The sequence below is a fragment of the Zonotrichia leucophrys genome, chromosome 24 (genome assembly GCF_028769735.1).
Source record: "Zonotrichia leucophrys gambelii isolate GWCS_2022_RI chromosome 24, RI_Zleu_2.0, whole genome shotgun sequence".
NCBI classification, from domain to species: domain Eukaryota; kingdom Metazoa; phylum Chordata; class Aves; order Passeriformes; family Passerellidae; genus Zonotrichia; species Zonotrichia leucophrys.
The window spans coordinates 3,627,412-3,646,319 of NC_088193.1; the positions used below are offsets into that span (position 1 = coordinate 3,627,412).

Below are 18,908 nucleotides of genomic sequence, written 5' to 3' on the forward strand. Positions count from 1 at the left end.
TTTTCCCTTTGGGAGCACAAGGAGCTGTCCTTACCCACGACCTTGAGGGTGATGAGAGCCAGCAAATGCTAGGGAGAAACCTACTAGAGATGTAATCAGATGGGAACCTTGATAATTTCATGATGGAACCATTGTGCATGAGCTGATCCTTATGAATTTGTTTTAGGGTTCAGTACTATCACACCAGCCTCAGACCAGTCCTTTAGGCTCTTCCTGTGACCAGAACCACAAATGCAGATTTAAAGTTGGGCACTAAAACCTGATCTTGAGGCATCTGTGCTAGGCGGAAACCTACTAGATAATCAGATGGGAACCTTGATATTTTCATGGTGGAGCCATTGTGCATGAGATGATCTTAGGAATTTTTTGAGATATCACACTTCAGTACCATCACACCAACCTCAAATTCCTTAGGCTCTTCCTGTAGCCAAAAAACGAAAAGGCAGATTTAAAGTTGGGCACTGAAACCCAACCTTGAGGTGTCTCTGTGTATTTCTACCCTGCTGAAACCAATCTCTCCCCAGGAATTGAGTCTGGATTTCTTTTTTTTTCCCTTTGGGAGCACAAGGAGCTGTCCTTACCCACGACCTTGAGGGTGATGCGAGCCCACTCGTACTGGCCGGCGTTCTTGACCTTGCAGATGTATTTCCCCGCATCACTGGACTGCAGGGAGATGATTTGCAGGGATGCATCTCCAGCAAGGAAGTTGGAGGTGAAGGACACACGGCCCTTCTGCTCCTCGTTCAGGTCATCGTAAACCCGGCCCCCGGAGTAGGTGATCACCTGGGAGCAGAGCAGACACCGAGTTGTTGGTTTATTTTCACGTGGAATAACAAATCTGAGCATTTCCAGGAGCTGCGCATCCCATGGCTTGTCAGGAATCACACAGGAGGCATGAGGCAGCGTGGGGAAGCAAACCTGGGTTTCCACCTTGAGAATGGTGCAAAAAGTGCATTTATTTCTGCTGAAGGTTTATACTGGGCACTGTACAAGTGTGGAAACAGGCTTCAGTTTGTGCCACAATGCATCAAAGCAGTCTGGAGGTTTGGCTGCGCTGATTGAAGTCCCTGCACAACCTCATTTTTCTCATTTTTATAGGGACTAAACTCCTGTGTGTTGTACTAAACCAAGGATTCAAAAGCTGGGCCTGCAAAAGCCAAGGTTATTTGAAAAGCCTGAAGGGCACTTCTGAACCTGATTTAATGAGGACTGACTACATTTAAACAACAAAAAAAAATCCATTGTAACCCAACCTGAACCATGTTAGAGATCAAATAACTTTTCCACATTCTAAATCAGCTCTGTTTTCCAAACATCCTCAGAACAAGCTGCAGAGATCACCACAGCCATGCTGGGAAATGGAGGCCTGGTGGCGTGAGGGCACAAATAAAGTGATTTTCCCAGCAAACCCACCGCTTTCTACCCTGAGAATGGTGCAAAAAGTGCGTTTATTTCTGCTGAGTTACATGGGCTTTCTACCCTGAGAAGGTGCAAAAAGTGTTTATTTCTGCTGGAGTTTCTATTGGGCACTTTACAAAGTGGAAACAGGCTTCAGTTTGTGCACAATGCATCAAAGCAGATCTGAAGGTTTGGCTGGCTGATTGAAGTCCCTGCAGATCTCATTTTTATAGGACTAAACTCCTTGTGTGTTGTACTGAACCAAGGATTCAAAAACTGGGCCTGCAAAAGCCAAGGTTATTTTGAAAGCCTGAAGGGCTGATCTAAATGAGACTGACTATATTAAAAAAAAAACCATTGTAACCACCTGACCATGTTCCAAATATCATCAGAACAAGCTGCAGAGATCACCACAGCCATGCTGGGAAATGGAGGCCTGGTGGCGTGAGGGCACAAATAAAGTGATTTTCCCAGCAAACCCACCGCTTTCTACCCTGAGAAAGGTGCAAAAAGTGCATTTATTTCTGCTGAAGTTTTATATTGGGCACTGTACAAGTGTGGAAACAGGCTTCAGTTTGTGCCACAGTGCATCAAAGCAGTCTGGAGGTTTGGCTGTGCTGATTGAAGTCCCTGCAGATCTCATTTTTATAGGGACTAAACTCCTGTGTGTTGTACTAAACCAAGGATTCAAAAACTGGGCCTGCAAAAGCCAAGGTTATTTTGAAAGCCTGAAGGGCTGATCTAAAGTAGACTGACTATATTTAAAAAAAAAATCCATTGTAACCCAGCCTGATCCATGTTCCAAACATCCTCAGAACAAGCTGCAGAGATCACCACAGCCATGCTGGGAAATGGAGGCCTGGTGGCGTGAGGGCAGAAATAAAGTGATTTTCCCAGCAAACCCACCGCTTTCTACCCTGAGAAAGGTGCAAAAAGTGCATTTATTTCTGCTGAAGGTTTACATTGGGCAGGAATAAAGTGATTTTCTGAGCAGACTCACTGCTTTCTGCACGGTCTCGGAGATGTGCAGCAGCCACTCGATGTCCAGGCCGCCCTGCTCCAGCAGCCCCAGGCGGTGGTGGCACGGCAGGGTCACGTTCTCCTCCGCCACCCTCTTGAACTCGGTCTGAGCCTCGCCGAGCCAAACGGAGCAGGAAGCTGGAAGAGAAATTATTTCAAATTTCAAATCATTTCAAATTATCTCAAATTTCAATGGTCAGATGGTGGAACCCAGGGAATTCCTCTGGCTGCCCCAGAGGACTCAAGACCAGCCAAGGGGCTCCAAGACCTTGGCATGAAACCCAAGCCCCCTTTGATTCAGCCCTTGGAAAAAAACAATTATCAACCTTTATATGGAGAATTACAAGTCAAGAAATTTAAGTAGAATAATAATTAGTTTGTCACGGGGTGATAAATAGATTTTTTGGCGTTTTTAGAATGGGGGCTTGGGACAAGCAGCCTCAATTTAACACCATAAAAGAATATGGAAATGCATCAAAATACCATATATATATCAGAAATATTATGTATATCATATATATATATATATATATATCAGAAATATTGTACATATCAGAAATATATATGTCAGAAATATTATGTTTATCAGAAATGTTATGTATATCAGAAATATATATATCAGAAATTTTATACATATCAGAAAGATATATATGTCAGAAATATTATGTTTATCAGAAATATTGTGTATATCAGAAATATATATATCAGAAAGATATATATGTCAGAAATATTATGTTTATCAGAAATGTTATGTACATCAGAAACATATATATGTCAGAAACATTATGTATATCAGAAATATATATATCAGAAATAAATTTATCAGAATTATTATGCATATTAGAAATATCAAGATGTCAGAAATACCGTATTTGTCAGAAATATTAAGTTTGTCAGGAATATATATCAGAAATCTTATGTATATCAGAAATATTATGTATATAAGAAAATTATTTATTAGAAATATTATGTCTGTCAGAAATATATATATGTCAGAAATATTATTCATATCAGAAATATATATACCAGAAGTATTATGTATATCAGAAAGATATTCATTAGAAATATTATGTCTTCAGAGAGATATCTATATCAGAAATATTATTTATATCAGAAATATATATATCAGAAATATTGTACATATCAGAAAGATATATATGTCAGAAATATTATGTTTATCAGAAATATTGTGTATATCAGAAATATATATATCAGAAATAGTATCTATATCAGAAATACATGTATCAGAAAAATATATAAGTCAGAAATATAGATAAGAAATATTATGTATATCGGAAATATGCATATCAGAAATATATTTATTAGAAATATTTTGTATATCAGAAAGGTATCTATATCAGAAATATTATGCATATCAGAAATATATTTATCAGAAAGATATATGTCAGAAATATATATATCAGAAATATTATGTATATCAGAAATACATATATCAGAAAGACATATATGTCAGAAATATATATAAGAGATATTATGTATATCAGAAATATTATGTATATCAGAAAGATATCTATATCAGAAATATTATGTATTCAGAAAGATGTCTGCATCAGAAATATTATTTATATCAGAAATAGATATATATCAGAAATAAGAAACCAGCCTGGCAAGAAGAGGGATAAACTTAAGAAAAATGTGGAATAAATAGGATTGGGAAGTAACTTTGAATAGCAGCGCCAAAACCAAACTCAGTGAGTTTTTTGGTCTGTCAGGATGTAAAAAAGAAATAAAAAGGGAAGCTCCGGGCGAGCCCGCTAGAGGGAAGCAGAGCCCGTGGAATGTGAGATAAATCCCCCAAAAGGGCCCTGGAGGCCCTAAAAGCTGCTGGGAAATGGGATTTTCAGCCAGCCCTGCCTCGGGCACTGCCTGATGGAGATTTTGTCCTGCATCCACTGAAATCTGCGCAAAAATCCAACAGAAATTCCTGGCTTTGCCCATCTCCGACTTGTAAACGTGGACTCAGCAGGGGGAGTTCAAACTCGGTTAAAAGTGACCCAAAAGATCAGAGGGAGGGAAGGGTAAAGGCATTGGGGTCAAAATCCAAAATTCCCCACCCAAATTTCCCCACTGCTCTTTGTAGGGTACAAATCTTCAGGAGATTCTTGGGGTTTAAATTTTCTGTTAAAAGTGACCCAAAATATCAGAAGGAGGGAAGGTTCCAGACCTTGGGGTCAAAATCCAAAATTCCCCACCCAAATTTCCCCACTGCCGTTTGTGGGGTGCAAATCTTCAGGAGATTCTTGGGGTTTAAATTTTCTGTTAAAAGTGACCCAAAATATCAGAGGGAGGGAAGGTTCCAGACCTTGGGGTCAGAATCAAAAATTCCCCACCCAAATTTCCCCACTGCCGTTTGTGGGGTGCAAATCTGTGGGAGATTCTTGGGGTTTAAATTGTTTAAATTTTCTGTTAAAAGTGACCCAAAATATCAGAGGGAGGGAAGGTTCCAGACCTTGGGGTCAAAATCCAAAATTCCCCACCCAAATTTCCCCACTGCTGTTTGTGGGGTGCAAATCTGTGGGAGATTCTTGGGGTTTAAATTTTTTAAATTTTCTGTTAAAAGTGACCCAAAAGATCACAGGGAGGGAAGGTTTAAGGCATTGGGGTCAAAATCAAAAATTCCCCACTGCCATTTGTGGGGTGCAAATCTGTGGGAGATTCTTGAGGTTTAAATTGTTTAAATTTTCTGTTAAAAGTGACCCAAAATATCAGAGGGAGGGAAGGTTCCAGACCTTGGGGTCAGAATCCAAAATTCCCCACCCAAATTTCCCCACTGCTCTTTGTAGGGTACAAATCTTCAGGAGATTCTTGGGGTTTAAATTTTCTGTTAAAAGTGACCCAAAATATCAGAGGGAGGGAAGGTTAAAGGCATTGGGGTCAAAATCAAAAATTCCCCACTGCCGTTTGTGGGGTGCAAATCTGTGGGAGATTCTTGGGGTTTAAATTTTCTGTTAAAAGTGACCCAAAATATCAGAAGGAGGGAAGGGTAAAGGCATTGGGGTCAAAATCCAAAATTCCCCACCCAAATTTCCCCACTGCCGTTTGTGGGGTGCAAATCTGTGGGAGATTCTTGGGGTTTAAATTGTTTAAATTTTCTGTTAAAAGTGACCCAAAATATCAGAGGGAGGGAAGGTTCCAGGCATTGGGGTCAAAATCCAAAATTCCCCACCCAAATTTCCCCACTGCTGTTTGTGGGGTGCAAATCTTCAGGAGATTCTTGGGGTTTGAATCTTGAGTTGTTCTGCAGTTTTGCTGTTCAAAACAAAACCCTAAACCAGCTTTTTTTCCCCCTGTGAAATGAAGTGGGAGGAAATATTTTGCTTCCTGGGCCAAATATTGCGAAAGTGCTGAAAATTGGGGAAGTTCAGAGCGCTGGGAAGTCCCACACAATCCTGGAGGACAGAGCAGGGCACAGGAGGGTCCAGTTACTCAGGCTGGATTTATTCCTATATTTTTCATATTATTATTTTACTATTATTATATTATTAATATTTTCCCTATATTTTTTCATATTATTTATTCCTATATTTTTAATATTATACTTTTGATATACTTGGGAGGACAGAGCAGCAGCACAAGAGGTTCCAGTTACTCAGGCTGGATTTATTCCTATATTTTTAGTATTATTATTGCAATAATATTATATTTTTAATATTCCTATATTTCTCATATTATTTATTCCTATATTTTTAATATTATACTTTTGATATACTTTTATATACTTGGGAGGACAGAGCAGCAGCACAAGAGGTTCCAATTGCTCAGGCTGGATTTACTCCTATATTTTTAATATTATTATATACTATTGATATACTTTTGATATGCTTTTTCATATTATACTTATGATATACTTTTGATATACTTGAGAGGACAGAGCAACAGCACGAGAGGTTCCAATTACTCAGGCTGGATTTATTCCTATATTTTTAATATTATTATTTTAATAATATTATATTATTAATATTTATTCCTATATTTTTCATATTATTTATTCCTATATTTTTAATATTATACTTATGATATACTTTTGATATACTTGGGAGGACAGAGCAGCAGCACAAGAGGTTCCAATTGCTCAGGCTGGATTTATTCCTATATTTTTCATATTATTATTTTAATAATATTATATTATTAGTATTTATTCCTATTGTTTTAATATTCCAATATTTTAATATTATTAATATAATAATGGATTTCTTCCTATATTTTAATTAAAAATATATTAATATTTTTAATAACTTTTGATATACTTGGGAGGACAGAGCAGCAGCACAAGAGGTTCCAATTTCTCAGGCTGGATTTACTCCTATATTTTTAATATTATTATTTTACTATTATTATATTATTAATATTTTCCCTATATTTTTTCATATTATTTATTCCTATATTTTTCATATTATACTTATGATATACTTTTGATATACTTGAGAGGACAGAGCAACAGCATGAGAGGTTCCAATTACTCAGGCTGGATTTATTGCTAATTTTAACATTATTTTATACTATTTATATACTTTTATGGTATTTAAAGAGCGAACCTTCAAATGAAAACCAGACAGAAAATTGACGCCCAACACGACTCTCCCTCATTTTTCCCATTTCTTCAGGACCAACTTTTAGAAAATTCCTTTCTGCTCCCATTCTCAGCTCTGCCTTGAGTTACCACAACCATCCCTCAGAGATTTGGAGATTTAATTTCTCCTTCCCAACCCCTTTATCAAGAATTATCACCCCCTACATTAAATATCCAGAATTTTAGGCCAGTTCAGCTCTCCCTCAGTGAAAGCTCCTGCCCAGCCGCATTATCTCCTTGCTTTAAAGGGAAAATTAATCCGGTTTATGGCTGGATTCGCTGCTCTCCGAGCTGCATCTGCCAAACACAATTAGAATTCCTGCCCAGGATGGATCCAGCTTTTCCCTGGAGCTCCCCTTGCTGCCCTCATTAGCGCCCCGCTGCCACATCGCTGATCAATAATCTGAATTTCGGCGCCACAACCGCGACATTCGCAACTTTTCCCGAGCCCTGTGGAGCTCTGAGGGTTCCTGCACAACCTCGCAGGTGTTTTGTGTTTTTAAACTTAGTCCTGCTCAACGTTTTCCGTAAAAAATTATCATTTTCTGCGAGATGATGGCAGAAATTTTCATTTATTTTCATTCTTTTCTGGTTTAAACCTGCTGGGTTTAGCAGAGCTCACACCTTGGAGGGATTTTTGCTGCTCCCAGGAAATATCTGTGGGTTTGAGGAAGTTTATGTTGAATCTATAAACTTATTATCTAAACAAGGAGAAAACCCATGGGAACATCCAGTGGAATAGTGACAAATTCCTACATCACCCTTTATTTTTTCAAAGAAATCAGAAATTATGTGGAGCTGATTCATCACTGACCCAATAACCAAACTCACACATTGTGCAAACTTTTCCATAACATTATTAAGGAAAAAAAAAATCTTATTTTAACTCCCCTGATTTGTCTCTTTAATCCTTATTAATGCTTTAAACTCCCACAGGAGTTTAAATTTTGCAGATTCTCTAGACAGGAGAGAGACTTTATTTCACTTTATTTCCCTCCAGTTCCATATGCTGAAAGGAAAATAAAACAAACTCTTATAAGAGCCAGGTAGAGAAATTACCCACAAAAAATCCCAAAAGACCTCAACATGAAAAAATTTCATATTTTCCACAGTTTGGGTGAGGTTTTACTGCATCAAACAGGGATGAAATGGTGATTTAGGTGTAGAAATGTGGCTTTGAGGAAGTTTATGTTGAATCTATAAACTTATTATCTAAACAAGGAGAAAACCCAAGGAAACATCCAGTGGAATAGTGACAAATTCCTACATCACCCTTTATTTTTTCAAAGAAATCAGAAATTATTTGGAGCTGATTCATCACTGACCCAATAACCAAACTCACACATTGTGCAAACTTTTCCATAACATTATTAAGGAAAAAAAATTTTTATTTTAACTCCCCTGATTTGTCTCTTTAATCCATATTAATGCTTTAAACTCCCACAGGAATTTAAATTTTGCAGATTCTCTAGACAGGAGAACTCACTTTATTTCCCTCCAGTTCCATATGCTGAAAGGAAAATAAAACAAACTCTTATAAGAGCCAGGTAGAGAAATTACCCACAAAAAATCCCAAAAGACCTCAAGATGAAAAAATTTCATATTTTCCACAATTTGGGTGAGGTTTACTGCATCAAACAGGATGAAATGGTGATTTAGGTGTAGAAATGTGGCTTTGAGGAAGTTTATGTTGAATCTATAAATCATTATCTAAACAAGGAGAAACCATGAAACATCAGTGGAATAGTGACAAATTCCTCACCCCTTTATTTTTTCAAAGAAATCAGAAATTATGTGGAGCTGATTCATCACTGACCCAATAATCAAACTCACACATTGTGCAAACTTTTCCATAACATTATTAAGGAAAAAAAAAATCTTATTTTAACTCCCCTGATTTGTCTCTTTAATCCTTATTAATGCTTTAAACTCCCACAGGATTTAAATTTTTCAGGTTTCTAGACAGGAGCGACTATTCACTTATTTCCCTCCAGTTCCATATGCTGAAAGGAAAATAAAACAAACTCTTATAAGAGCCAGGTAGAGAAATTACCCACAAAAAATCCCAAAAGACCTCAACATGAAAAAATTTCATATTTTCCACAGTTTGGGTGAGGTTTTACTGCATCAAACAGGGATGAAATGGTGATTTAGGTGTAGAAATGTGCAGGAATTTATGGCACAGGAGAGATAAAGGAGCCAGAAACAGATGCAGGACCCTTCTAGGTTTAATTATCCAAAGAAGAACAAACACTCCCTGAAATTTGTGTAGGTGAGACCTTGCAAGGAAAGCCCAAATAAATCAGATTTTTAATAGATAAATAAGGTTTTAACCATTTTATGGGTAAAAGTTGAAGTAAATGAGATTTTTAATAAATAAATAAATAAGTTTTTAACCATTTTCGTAGTTAAAAGTTGAAATAAATGGGATTTTTTAATTAATAAGTAAGGCTTTAACCATTTGCATGGTTAAAAGTCCAAATAAATGAGATTTTTAATAAATAAATAAGGTTGTAACCACTTGCATGGTTAAAAGTTGAAGCAAATGAGATTTGTAATAGATATATAAGGTTCCAACCACTTCCATGGTTAAAAGTTGAAGTAAATGAGATATTCAATAGATAAATAAGGTTTTAACCATTTTCACTATTAAAACTTGGAGTAAATGAGATTTTTAATAGATAAATAAGATTTTAACCATTTTCATGGTTGAAAGTTGAAGTAAACGAGATGTTTAATAAATAAATAATGTTTTAACCATTTTCATGGTTAGAAGTTGAAGTAAACGAGATGTTTAATAAATAAATAATGTTTTAACCATTTTATGTTAAATTGAGAATAGATTTTTAATAATAAATAAGATTTAACATTTCATGGTTAAAGTTGAAGAAACGAGATTTTTAATAAATAAATAAGATTTAACCATTTTCATGGTTAAAAGTTGAAGTAAATAGATTTTAATAGATAATAAGTTTTAACCATTTTCATGGTTAAAAGTTGAAAATGAGATTTTTAATAAATAATAAATGTTGCTTCACAACTTCCATGGTTAAAGTTGGAGCAAATGGAATTTCTTACTAAACATAAATGAGATTTCAACAACTTTCATGGTTAAAAGTTGAAGGCAAATGAGAAATTCAATAGATAAATAAGTTTTAAACCATTTCACATTAAACTTGGAGTAAATGAGATTTTTCTAGAAGCAAAAAGGATTTTAACCCTTTTCATGGTTAAAAGTTGAAGTAATCGAATTTTAATTCAAGATAAGATAAAAGTGAAAAGATTTCAACAATTTTCATGGTTAAAATTGAGTAAATGATAGTAGTGTTTGAATAAAAATAAAGTTTGTAACCTGTTTATGTTGAAAGTTGAAGTAAACGAGATGTTTAATAAATAAATAATGTTTTAACCATTTTCATGGTTAGAAGTTGGAGCAAATGAGATATTTAATAGATAAATAAGGTTTTAACCATTTTCACGATTAAAACTTGGAGTAAATGAGATTTTTAATAGATAAATAAGATTTTAACCATTTTCATGGTTGAAAGTTGAAGTAAACGAGATGTTTAATAAATAAATAAGATTTTAACCATTTTCATGGTTAAAAGTTGAAGGAAATGAGATATTCAATAGATAAATAAGGTTTTAACCATTTTCACGATTAAAACTTGGAGTAAATGAGATTTTTAATAGATAAATAAGATTTTAACCATTTTCATGGTTGAAAGTTGAAGTAAACGAGATGTTTAATAAATAAATAATGTTTTAACCATTTTCATGGTTAAAAGTTGAAGCAAATGAGATTTTTACTAAATAAATAAATGAGATTTCAACAACTTTCATGGTTAAAAGTTGAAGTAAATGAGATATTTAATAGATAAATAAGGTTTTAACCATTTTCATGGTTAAAAGTTGAAGTAAACGAGATGTTTAATAAATAAATAATGTTTTAACCATTTTCATGGTTAAAAGTTGAAGTAAACAAGATGTTTAATAAATAAGGTTTTAACCATTTTCATGGTTGAAAGTTGAAGTAAATGAGATGTAACCATTTTCATGGTTAAAAGTTGAAGCAAATGAGATTTTTACTAAATAAATAAATGAGATTTCAACAACTTTCATGGTTAAAAGTTGAAGCAAATGAGATATTTAATAGATAAATAAGGTTTTGACCATTTTCATGATTAAAAATTGAGGTTTAATTTAAAAGGCTACCAGAGGAGTGTCTGCCCCTTCCAGCAGCACTGCCCAGGACACAGAGCAGGGCTGCAAATGGATTTATTTCTCCCTGAGCTGTTCCAAACCTCCCCTCCCAAAGCTCCCCAGCCCTGGGTGGCCTCAAGGGCTGGATGCTGCACACAAGGGATGGAAAAAGGGCTGATTTTCCCAGAAAAATCACGTCCAAGAGCGATGCCACATTTCTGCAGGCTCCGCAGTTCTTGCCCAACAAAGCCTCTGCTCCCCTTCCACATCCTGTGGGCAGCCCTTGGTGCTCGCAGGAATTCGGGAATTGCTGCCTTTGGCTTCGCTCAGAAAGCCAGAGCACACAGGGAATATTTCTGTGTCTGCTCTGGGGTGCCCTGGCCCCCAGGGGAACTCTGACTCTGACCCTCATCCATGCAGAAATGTTCCTAAAGGCTTCAAGATAAACTGGAATCCACAAAAGTGTGAAATAGATTATAGAGAGCAATGGAGGTGCGTCACTGGGTGAGAAATTGAGGATTTGGGATTTTTAGTGAGCTGTGGATGGAAGCGAGATGGAGGGCACAGGGTTTGTCCTGGGTTTCTTCTCCATGGGTTTGGTGGCATTTTGTAATTGGGCAGAAAAGTCCACATTGGGATCAGTTATTGGGTTAAAAGGGGAAATAATCCAGGTGCCAGTTCTTAAATGGTCTCTTAAAAGACCTTGTACCAAGAGATTGTTGCCATTTTGTGCCTTGCTGCAGAACTCATGGCTGTGAGATTGTTTCACTGATAAGAAATAATAAATAAATACCTGAGTCTGAACATGAGCTACTGTCCCAAGTGCCTTCAATCCAGACCAGAGAAACCAACAATTCCCCAGCCTGACACATTCTCCCAGTTTGAGGATTTGGGATTTTAGGGTGTTGTGGATGGGAGCAAGATGGAGGGCACAGGGCTTGTCCTGGGTTTTTCTTCTTCCTTTTTCTTGGGTTTGGGTGGCATTTTGTAATTGGGCAGGAAAGTCCACATTGGGATGAGTTATTGGGTTAAAAGAGGAAATAATCCAGGTGTCAGCTCTTAATTGGACGGTTTAGTCTTGAAAGACTTTGGAACAAGAGGTTGTTGCCATTTTGTGCCTTGCTGCAGAACTCAGAGAAGTGAGACATTTCTACTGATAAGAAATAATAAACACCTGAGTCTGAACATGAATTACTGTCTCAAATGCCTTCAATCCAGACCTGGCTCATCCTCCCAGTTTGAGGGTTTGGGATTTTTAGTGTGTTGTGGATGGGAACGAGATGGAGGGCACAGGGTTTGTCCTGGGTTTCTTCTTCATGATTCTTCTTGGGTTTGGGTGGCATTTTGTAATTGGGTGGAAAGTCTGTACTGGGGGCTCGGTGGGATCAGTTATTGGGTTGTTATAAGGGGAAATAATCCAGGTGTCAGTTCTTAATTGGATAGTTTAGTCTAAAAAAGATCTTGTTAGTCTTAAAAGACCTTGGAACAAGAGATTGTTGCCATTTTGTGCCTCGTTAATGAAAAGCTGCAGAACTCATGGCTGTGAGGCTGTTTCACTGATGAGAAATAATAAATAAATACCTGAGTGTGAACATGAGCTACTGTCCCAAGTGCCTTCAATCCAGACCCAGAGAAACCAACATTCCCCAGCCTGACTCATTCTCCCAGTTGAGGGTTTGGGATTTTTAGAGCGTTGTGGATGGGAGCAAGATGGAGGGCACAGGGTTTGTCCTGGGGTTCTTCTCCATGGGTTTGGTGGCATTTTGTAATGGGGCAGGAAAGTCCACATTGGGATCAGTTATTGGGTTAAAAGGGGAAATAATCCAGGTGTCAGTTCTTAATTGGTCTCTTAAAAGACCTCGTACCAAGAGATTGTTGCTATTTTGTGCCTTGCTGTGGAACTCATGGCTGTGAGGCTGTTTCACTGATAAGAAATAATAAATAAATACCGGAGTGTGAACATGAACTCTCATCTCAAGTGCCTTCAGTCCAGACCCAGAGAAACCAACAATTCCCCAGCCTGACTCATTCTCCCAGTTTGAGGGTTTGGGATTTTTAGTGCGTTGTGGATGGCAGCGAGATGGAGGGCACAGGGTTTGTCCTGGGTTTTTCTTCTTCCTTTTTCTTGGGTTTGGGTGGCATTTTGTAATTGGGCAGGAAAGTCCACATTGGGATGAGTTATTGGGTTAAAAGAGGAAATAATCCAGGTATCAGCTCTTAACTGGATGGTTTAGTCTTGAAAGACTTTGGAACAAGAGATTGTTGCCATTTTGTGCCTTGCTGCAGAACTCAGAGAAGTGAGACATTTATACTGATAAGAAATAATAAACACCTGAGTCTGAACATGAATTACTGTCTCAAGTGCCTTCAATCCAGACCTGACTCATTCTCCCAGTTTGAGGGTTTGGGATTTTTAGTGTGTTGTGGATGGGAGCGAGATGGAGGGCACAGGGTTTGTCCTGGGTTTCTTCTTCATGATTCTTCTTGGGTTTGGTGGCATTTTGTAATTGGGTGGAAAGTCTGCACTGGGGGCTCTGTGGGATCAGTTATTGGGTTGTTATAAGGGGAAATAATCCAGGTGTCAGTTCTTAATTGGATAGTTTAGTCTAAAAAAGATCTTGTTAGTCTTAAAAGACCTTGGAACAAGAGATTGCTGCCATTTTGTGCCTCGTTAATGAAAAGCTGCAGAACTCATGGTTGTGAGACTGTTTCACTGATGAGAAATAATAAATAAATACCTGAGTCCCAACATGAGCTACTGTCCCAAGTGCCTTCAGTCCAGACCAAGAGAAACCAACAATTCCCCAGCCTGACTCATTCTCCCAGTTTAGGGTTTGGGATTTTTAGTGTGGTGTGGATGGAAGCGAGATGGAGGGCACAGGGTTTGTCCTGAGTTTCTTCTTCATGATTCTTCATCCTCCTTCTTCTCCATGGATTTGCGTGGCATTTTGTAATTGGGCAGAAAAGTCAGTTCCTAATTGGATGGTTTAGTCTTGAAAGGCCTTGGAACAAGAGATTGTTGCCATTTTGTGCCTTGCTGCGGAACTCATGGTTTTGAGGCTGTTTTAGTGATAAGAAATAATGAATAAATACCTGAGTGTGAACATGAAATATCATCTCAAGTGGTTTCAATCCAGACCAAGAGAAACCAACAATTCCCCAGCCTGACTCATTCTCCCAGTTGAGGGTTTGGGATTTTTAGTGAGCTGTGGATGGGAGCAAGATGGAGGGCACAGGGTTTGTCCTGGGTTTCTTCTTCTTGGGTTTGGTGGCATTTTGTAATTGGGCAGAAAAGTCCACATTGGGATCAGTTATTGGGTTAAAAAGGGGGAAATAATCCAGGTGTCAGCTCTTAATTGGATGGTTCAGTCTTAAAAGACCTTGGAACAAGAGATTGTTGCCATTTTGTGCCTTGTTGCAGAACTCATGGTTGAGAGACTGCTTCACTGATAAGAAATAATAAATAAATACCTGAGTGTGAACATGAAATATCATCTCAAGTGCCTTCAGTCCAGACCCAGAGAAACCAACAATTCCCCAGCCTGACTCATTCTCCCAGTTGAGGGTTTGGGATTTTTAGAGCGTTGTGGATGGGAGCAAGATGGAGGGCACAGGGTTTGTCCTGGGGTTCTTCTCCATGGGTTTGGTGGCATTTTGTAATGGGGCAGAAAAGTCCACATTGGGGCTCTTTGGGATCAGTTATTGGGTTAAAAGGGGAAATAATCCAGGTGTCAGCTCTTGATTGGATAGTTTAGTGTTAAAAGACCTTGAAATGAAATTTTTGTCATTTTGTGCCTTGCTGCAGAACTCACAGTAGTGAGATTGTTTCACTGATAAGAAATAATAAATAAACACCCGAGTCTGAACATGAACTATCACCTCAAGTGCTTTCAATCCCAGAGAAACCCACACCTGGAACTGCCACAACTCAGCTCCCATCCCATGACTCCAGGAGGAGGTGCCATTGCTTTTCCTGCTTATCCAACTCTTTTTTTCTTTGCTTTTAAATGCTTTTGGAAGCGTTGGCTTTGGGTGGCACAGCAGTGACCCTGTGTGACTGTTCCCTGCATTGTTCCCTGCATTGTTCCCGGGACAATAACTACAATAACTCACCCCACACCCTGCAGACAACCACAGCCATCCTCTCGTCCCTCCCCGCGTTGAAATCTCCAAGGAAAACACAGCAACAAAGATTTTAATCAAGCCCAAAACCATCCCCGCAGCGCCCAGATTGATCAGGGGAAGGATTCCAAGGGGTTTTCAGCCCTCTCAGCCCCTTCTGCCTTGCAGAGTTTGAATAAATTAAAAAGAAATGAATATGGACAACAGGCTGGATCCCTCAGCAAAGATGTCAGGCTTGAGGAATTCCTCAGAACTCGTTTCAACAACGTTTTAAGGACTCCTCATTGTGAGTGAATGTCATAAAAGGGGTTGAATTTCAGCAGCATCAGCCCTTTGAAATGGAGCAGAGGGAAGGAGCCTGTGCAGCACAGCAAGCAGCAAATGCTGACTGAACCCAGGCTGTGTTTGGCCTTATCACAAATTCTGTCCCCCCCAAAGCAGAGTTTTCCTGCCTGAATCCTTCCAGGATCCCACATTTCCATGCTGAAGCCCAGAGAGTTTCCATACCCGTCACAAATAAATGTATGTACACACCCCCCACGTACCCCAACATCAAATATACATCGCCAGACAAGCAGAATCAAAGGGGAAATAAATGCTTTGCTGACGTTTTTATTTGTGGGCAAATTCCCGTCCTAAAAGCTAAAGAGCTTCCAGACTTAAATCTTTCATTAGGTTCAGAAGGTTTGAATTAGGGAGCAATGCTAAAAATAGGTTCTGCTATTTAAAAAGTAATAGGTTGTGCTGTATCACTTAACTGCTGGAATTAGGAGGAACAGCCTAGAAAAGATTCAGAGAATCAGGACAAAAGAAATGCACAATAAAGCTTTGTAAGCTTAGCCCAAGCCACACCCAAGGCCAAGCCAAGCTCACTTAAAACGTGAATATCCAGAACAGGTTTTGAAAAATTTCAGCTTCTTCAGGAACATCTGTGCAGTTTGTCCTTCAGCAACGCTTTTCATGATTTATTTTGGTTATTTTATCAAAGCTGAGGTTTGCACCAGAATATTCCTGATGCTCAGGGGAGGAGCAGAAATGCAACCTGTGATTTTCCTGCAGCTCCAGAGGCGGGGAGGTGACTCAGGAATCTGCTGCTGAGGAAAACTTATCCACGCACACGCTCACACAGAGAGTTTGTGCCCTGTCTGAGCAATTCCCAGCTCACCCGTGATGGGTGCCCTGCCTGCTTGTGCTGGTTAGGATCACAGCGGGGCTGGGTGCAGGTGTGACAGGAGCAGCCCCGGTGCCAGGGCACATCATCCTCCTGCACAGCGCTGTCCCTGCAGGCACGGCTTCCTTCCCTGGCGCCCTCCGAAAAGTCACCCTCGCCATGAGGGAAAATGGGAGATTTCCCAGTGATTTATTGAAAATATGGGTATTGATCTAGTACCGATAGCCAATTGTGACAAAAACTGTTCAACAGTTTAGAGTTAGAAAGTGTTTGTTTGTTGTGGGATAGCTCCCAAAAACACACCACAATTTACAGGTGATTACAGGTGATTCCAGCATCCTTTTATCTATAAAAGTATTGAATATCCAAAATACAAATACATGTTAATGACTTTGGTACATCCCATTGCCAATATGGATATTGATCTGGTACTGATATCCAACTGTGACAGGCAAAAACTCTCTAACAGCTTTAAGTTAGAAAGTGTTTGTTTATTGTGGGATAGCTCCCAAATACACACCACAATTTAGAGGTGATCACAGAGACCTTTTATCTATACAAGTATTGAATATCCGAAATACAAATACATGTTCATAACTTTGGTACATCCCATTCCCAATATGGATATTGATCTAGTACCGATATCCAAAAACAGTTTTGAGTTAGAAAGTTAGAAAGTGTGTGTTTATTGTGGGATAACTCCCAAATGCACACTGCAATTTAGAGGTGATTACAGAGTCCTTGTATCTATTTGGGTATTGAATACCCAAAGTACAAATGCATGTTCATAACTTTGGTACATCCCATTCCCAATACGGGTATTGATCTAGTACCAATAGCCAAAAACTCTCTAACTAAAAGTTGAAAGTTAAAAAGTGTGTGTTTATTGTGGGATAGCTCCCAAATGCACACCACAATTTACAGGTGATTACAGAGCCCTTTTATCTATACAAGTATTGAATACCCAAAATACAAATGCATATTCATGACTTTGGTACATCCCAGTCCCCTCTCCTATAGTAATTAGGTCTAAAGCCATTAAGCATGCACAGTTTGTTCCTTGAAATGGGTCCGTGGTCCCTTTCATGGGGAGGGGTCCCAAAATGAGGAAGTCAATGAAGTCTTCCTCGTTCTGCCCTTTCTACCTTTTCAATGCAAATCTGACAAATGAACCCTTGGTACAACTCCCATTCCCATCTTCAATTGGTTTTAGAGCAGAGGAGGCCACAATTGTCTGATGTTCCTAAAAGCTCTTTATCAGTTTCTGTATTCTTCATTATAAACCCAGCTAACCCAACATTGTGTTGACAAGCAATCAATTATTAGTTAATTATTTACTCTTAACTTCATAAAGGCCCACCCATTGATTTTGATTAACTCCAATAAAGCTTATCTCTCAGCTCCTCTAAAATCCATAAATTCCTCAAAGTTTATGTCTCACAGGAAGGAAAGTTGGTTATTAGGAAAAAGTTTTTTAGAGAAAGGGTGATAAAGTTCTGGAATATTCTGCCTGGGGAGGTGGTGGGTGTGTTTAACAAAGCCTGGATGTGGCTCTGGGTGCCAGGGTTGAGTTGAGGGGTTGGAGCTGGATTGGACTCGATGATTTTAAAAGACTCTTCCAACCTGGTCATTCTGTGATTTTATGAATTCCCTGTGGTCCTGACTCACCCACTCTTCCCAAAATCCAGGCTGTTGGATAAAAACCACAAAAATCCCCTGCTATAGCTGCTCTCAGCCAGACCTGAACTGCTGAAATACTTCATTTTAGTAAAAACAACCCAAATAAACAAAAACTTCCTCCTTAAGTCAGCCCAGAGAGAATAAACATGCACAGAACTACACCAGGGTGTTCCTTCAGCTGGATAATCCCTCATTTGCCTCACAGTTTTGTGCTAAAATCAAAGTGTCTGAGAACAGGATGTGTCTAAATTAGGGGTCAGGAATAATGTATTTGGGAGTTCAAAACAAAAAGGACAGCCTGCCATGTTGCAGCTCTGAACCACTCCCTCACGGCAGGAATTTTGGATGTTTCACATCTGTTGGAGTCTTATAGGAAATGATTTACTGAGTTTCTCTGACAACAAGAGCTTGCCCCCCATCCCGTGCTGACGAGAAAAGCCCTGAGCGTTTTGCAATCAGCAGATTCAGGATTTCAGCTGCTGGAGGAGGAGGCTGAACACGACTTTTATGGCCAAGGAATTCCGTGTGCAGTCAGACTTTGCAGGGCTGCTGGCGTGACCAGCTGTGAGTTCCACACTCCAGCATTTAAGGCTCAGAGGGCCTCAAAATCAAACTCTGGAGAAACAAAACCTCTTCTTTCCCCGCTGTGCTGTTCAGACACAGGCACACAAAGGGTTTCACGTCCCCTTGGGTTCCTCCCCCAGTTTTTGCTGTGGGTAGAGC

At 38.8% G+C, this 18,908-nt stretch overlaps 1 protein-coding gene across 1 annotated transcript in view; it reads right to left on the reverse strand.

Annotated features, from left to right (window-relative positions):
- Positions 1-18,908, reverse strand: part of CLMP (CXADR like membrane protein) — an 86,559-nt gene that overhangs the window by 12,820 nt on the left and 54,831 nt on the right. Inside the window, 2 exon segments of the mRNA XM_064732112.1 lie at positions 582-783; positions 2,399-2,556. Coding sequence (XP_064588182.1) covers positions 582-783; positions 2,399-2,556 — 360 coding nt within the window.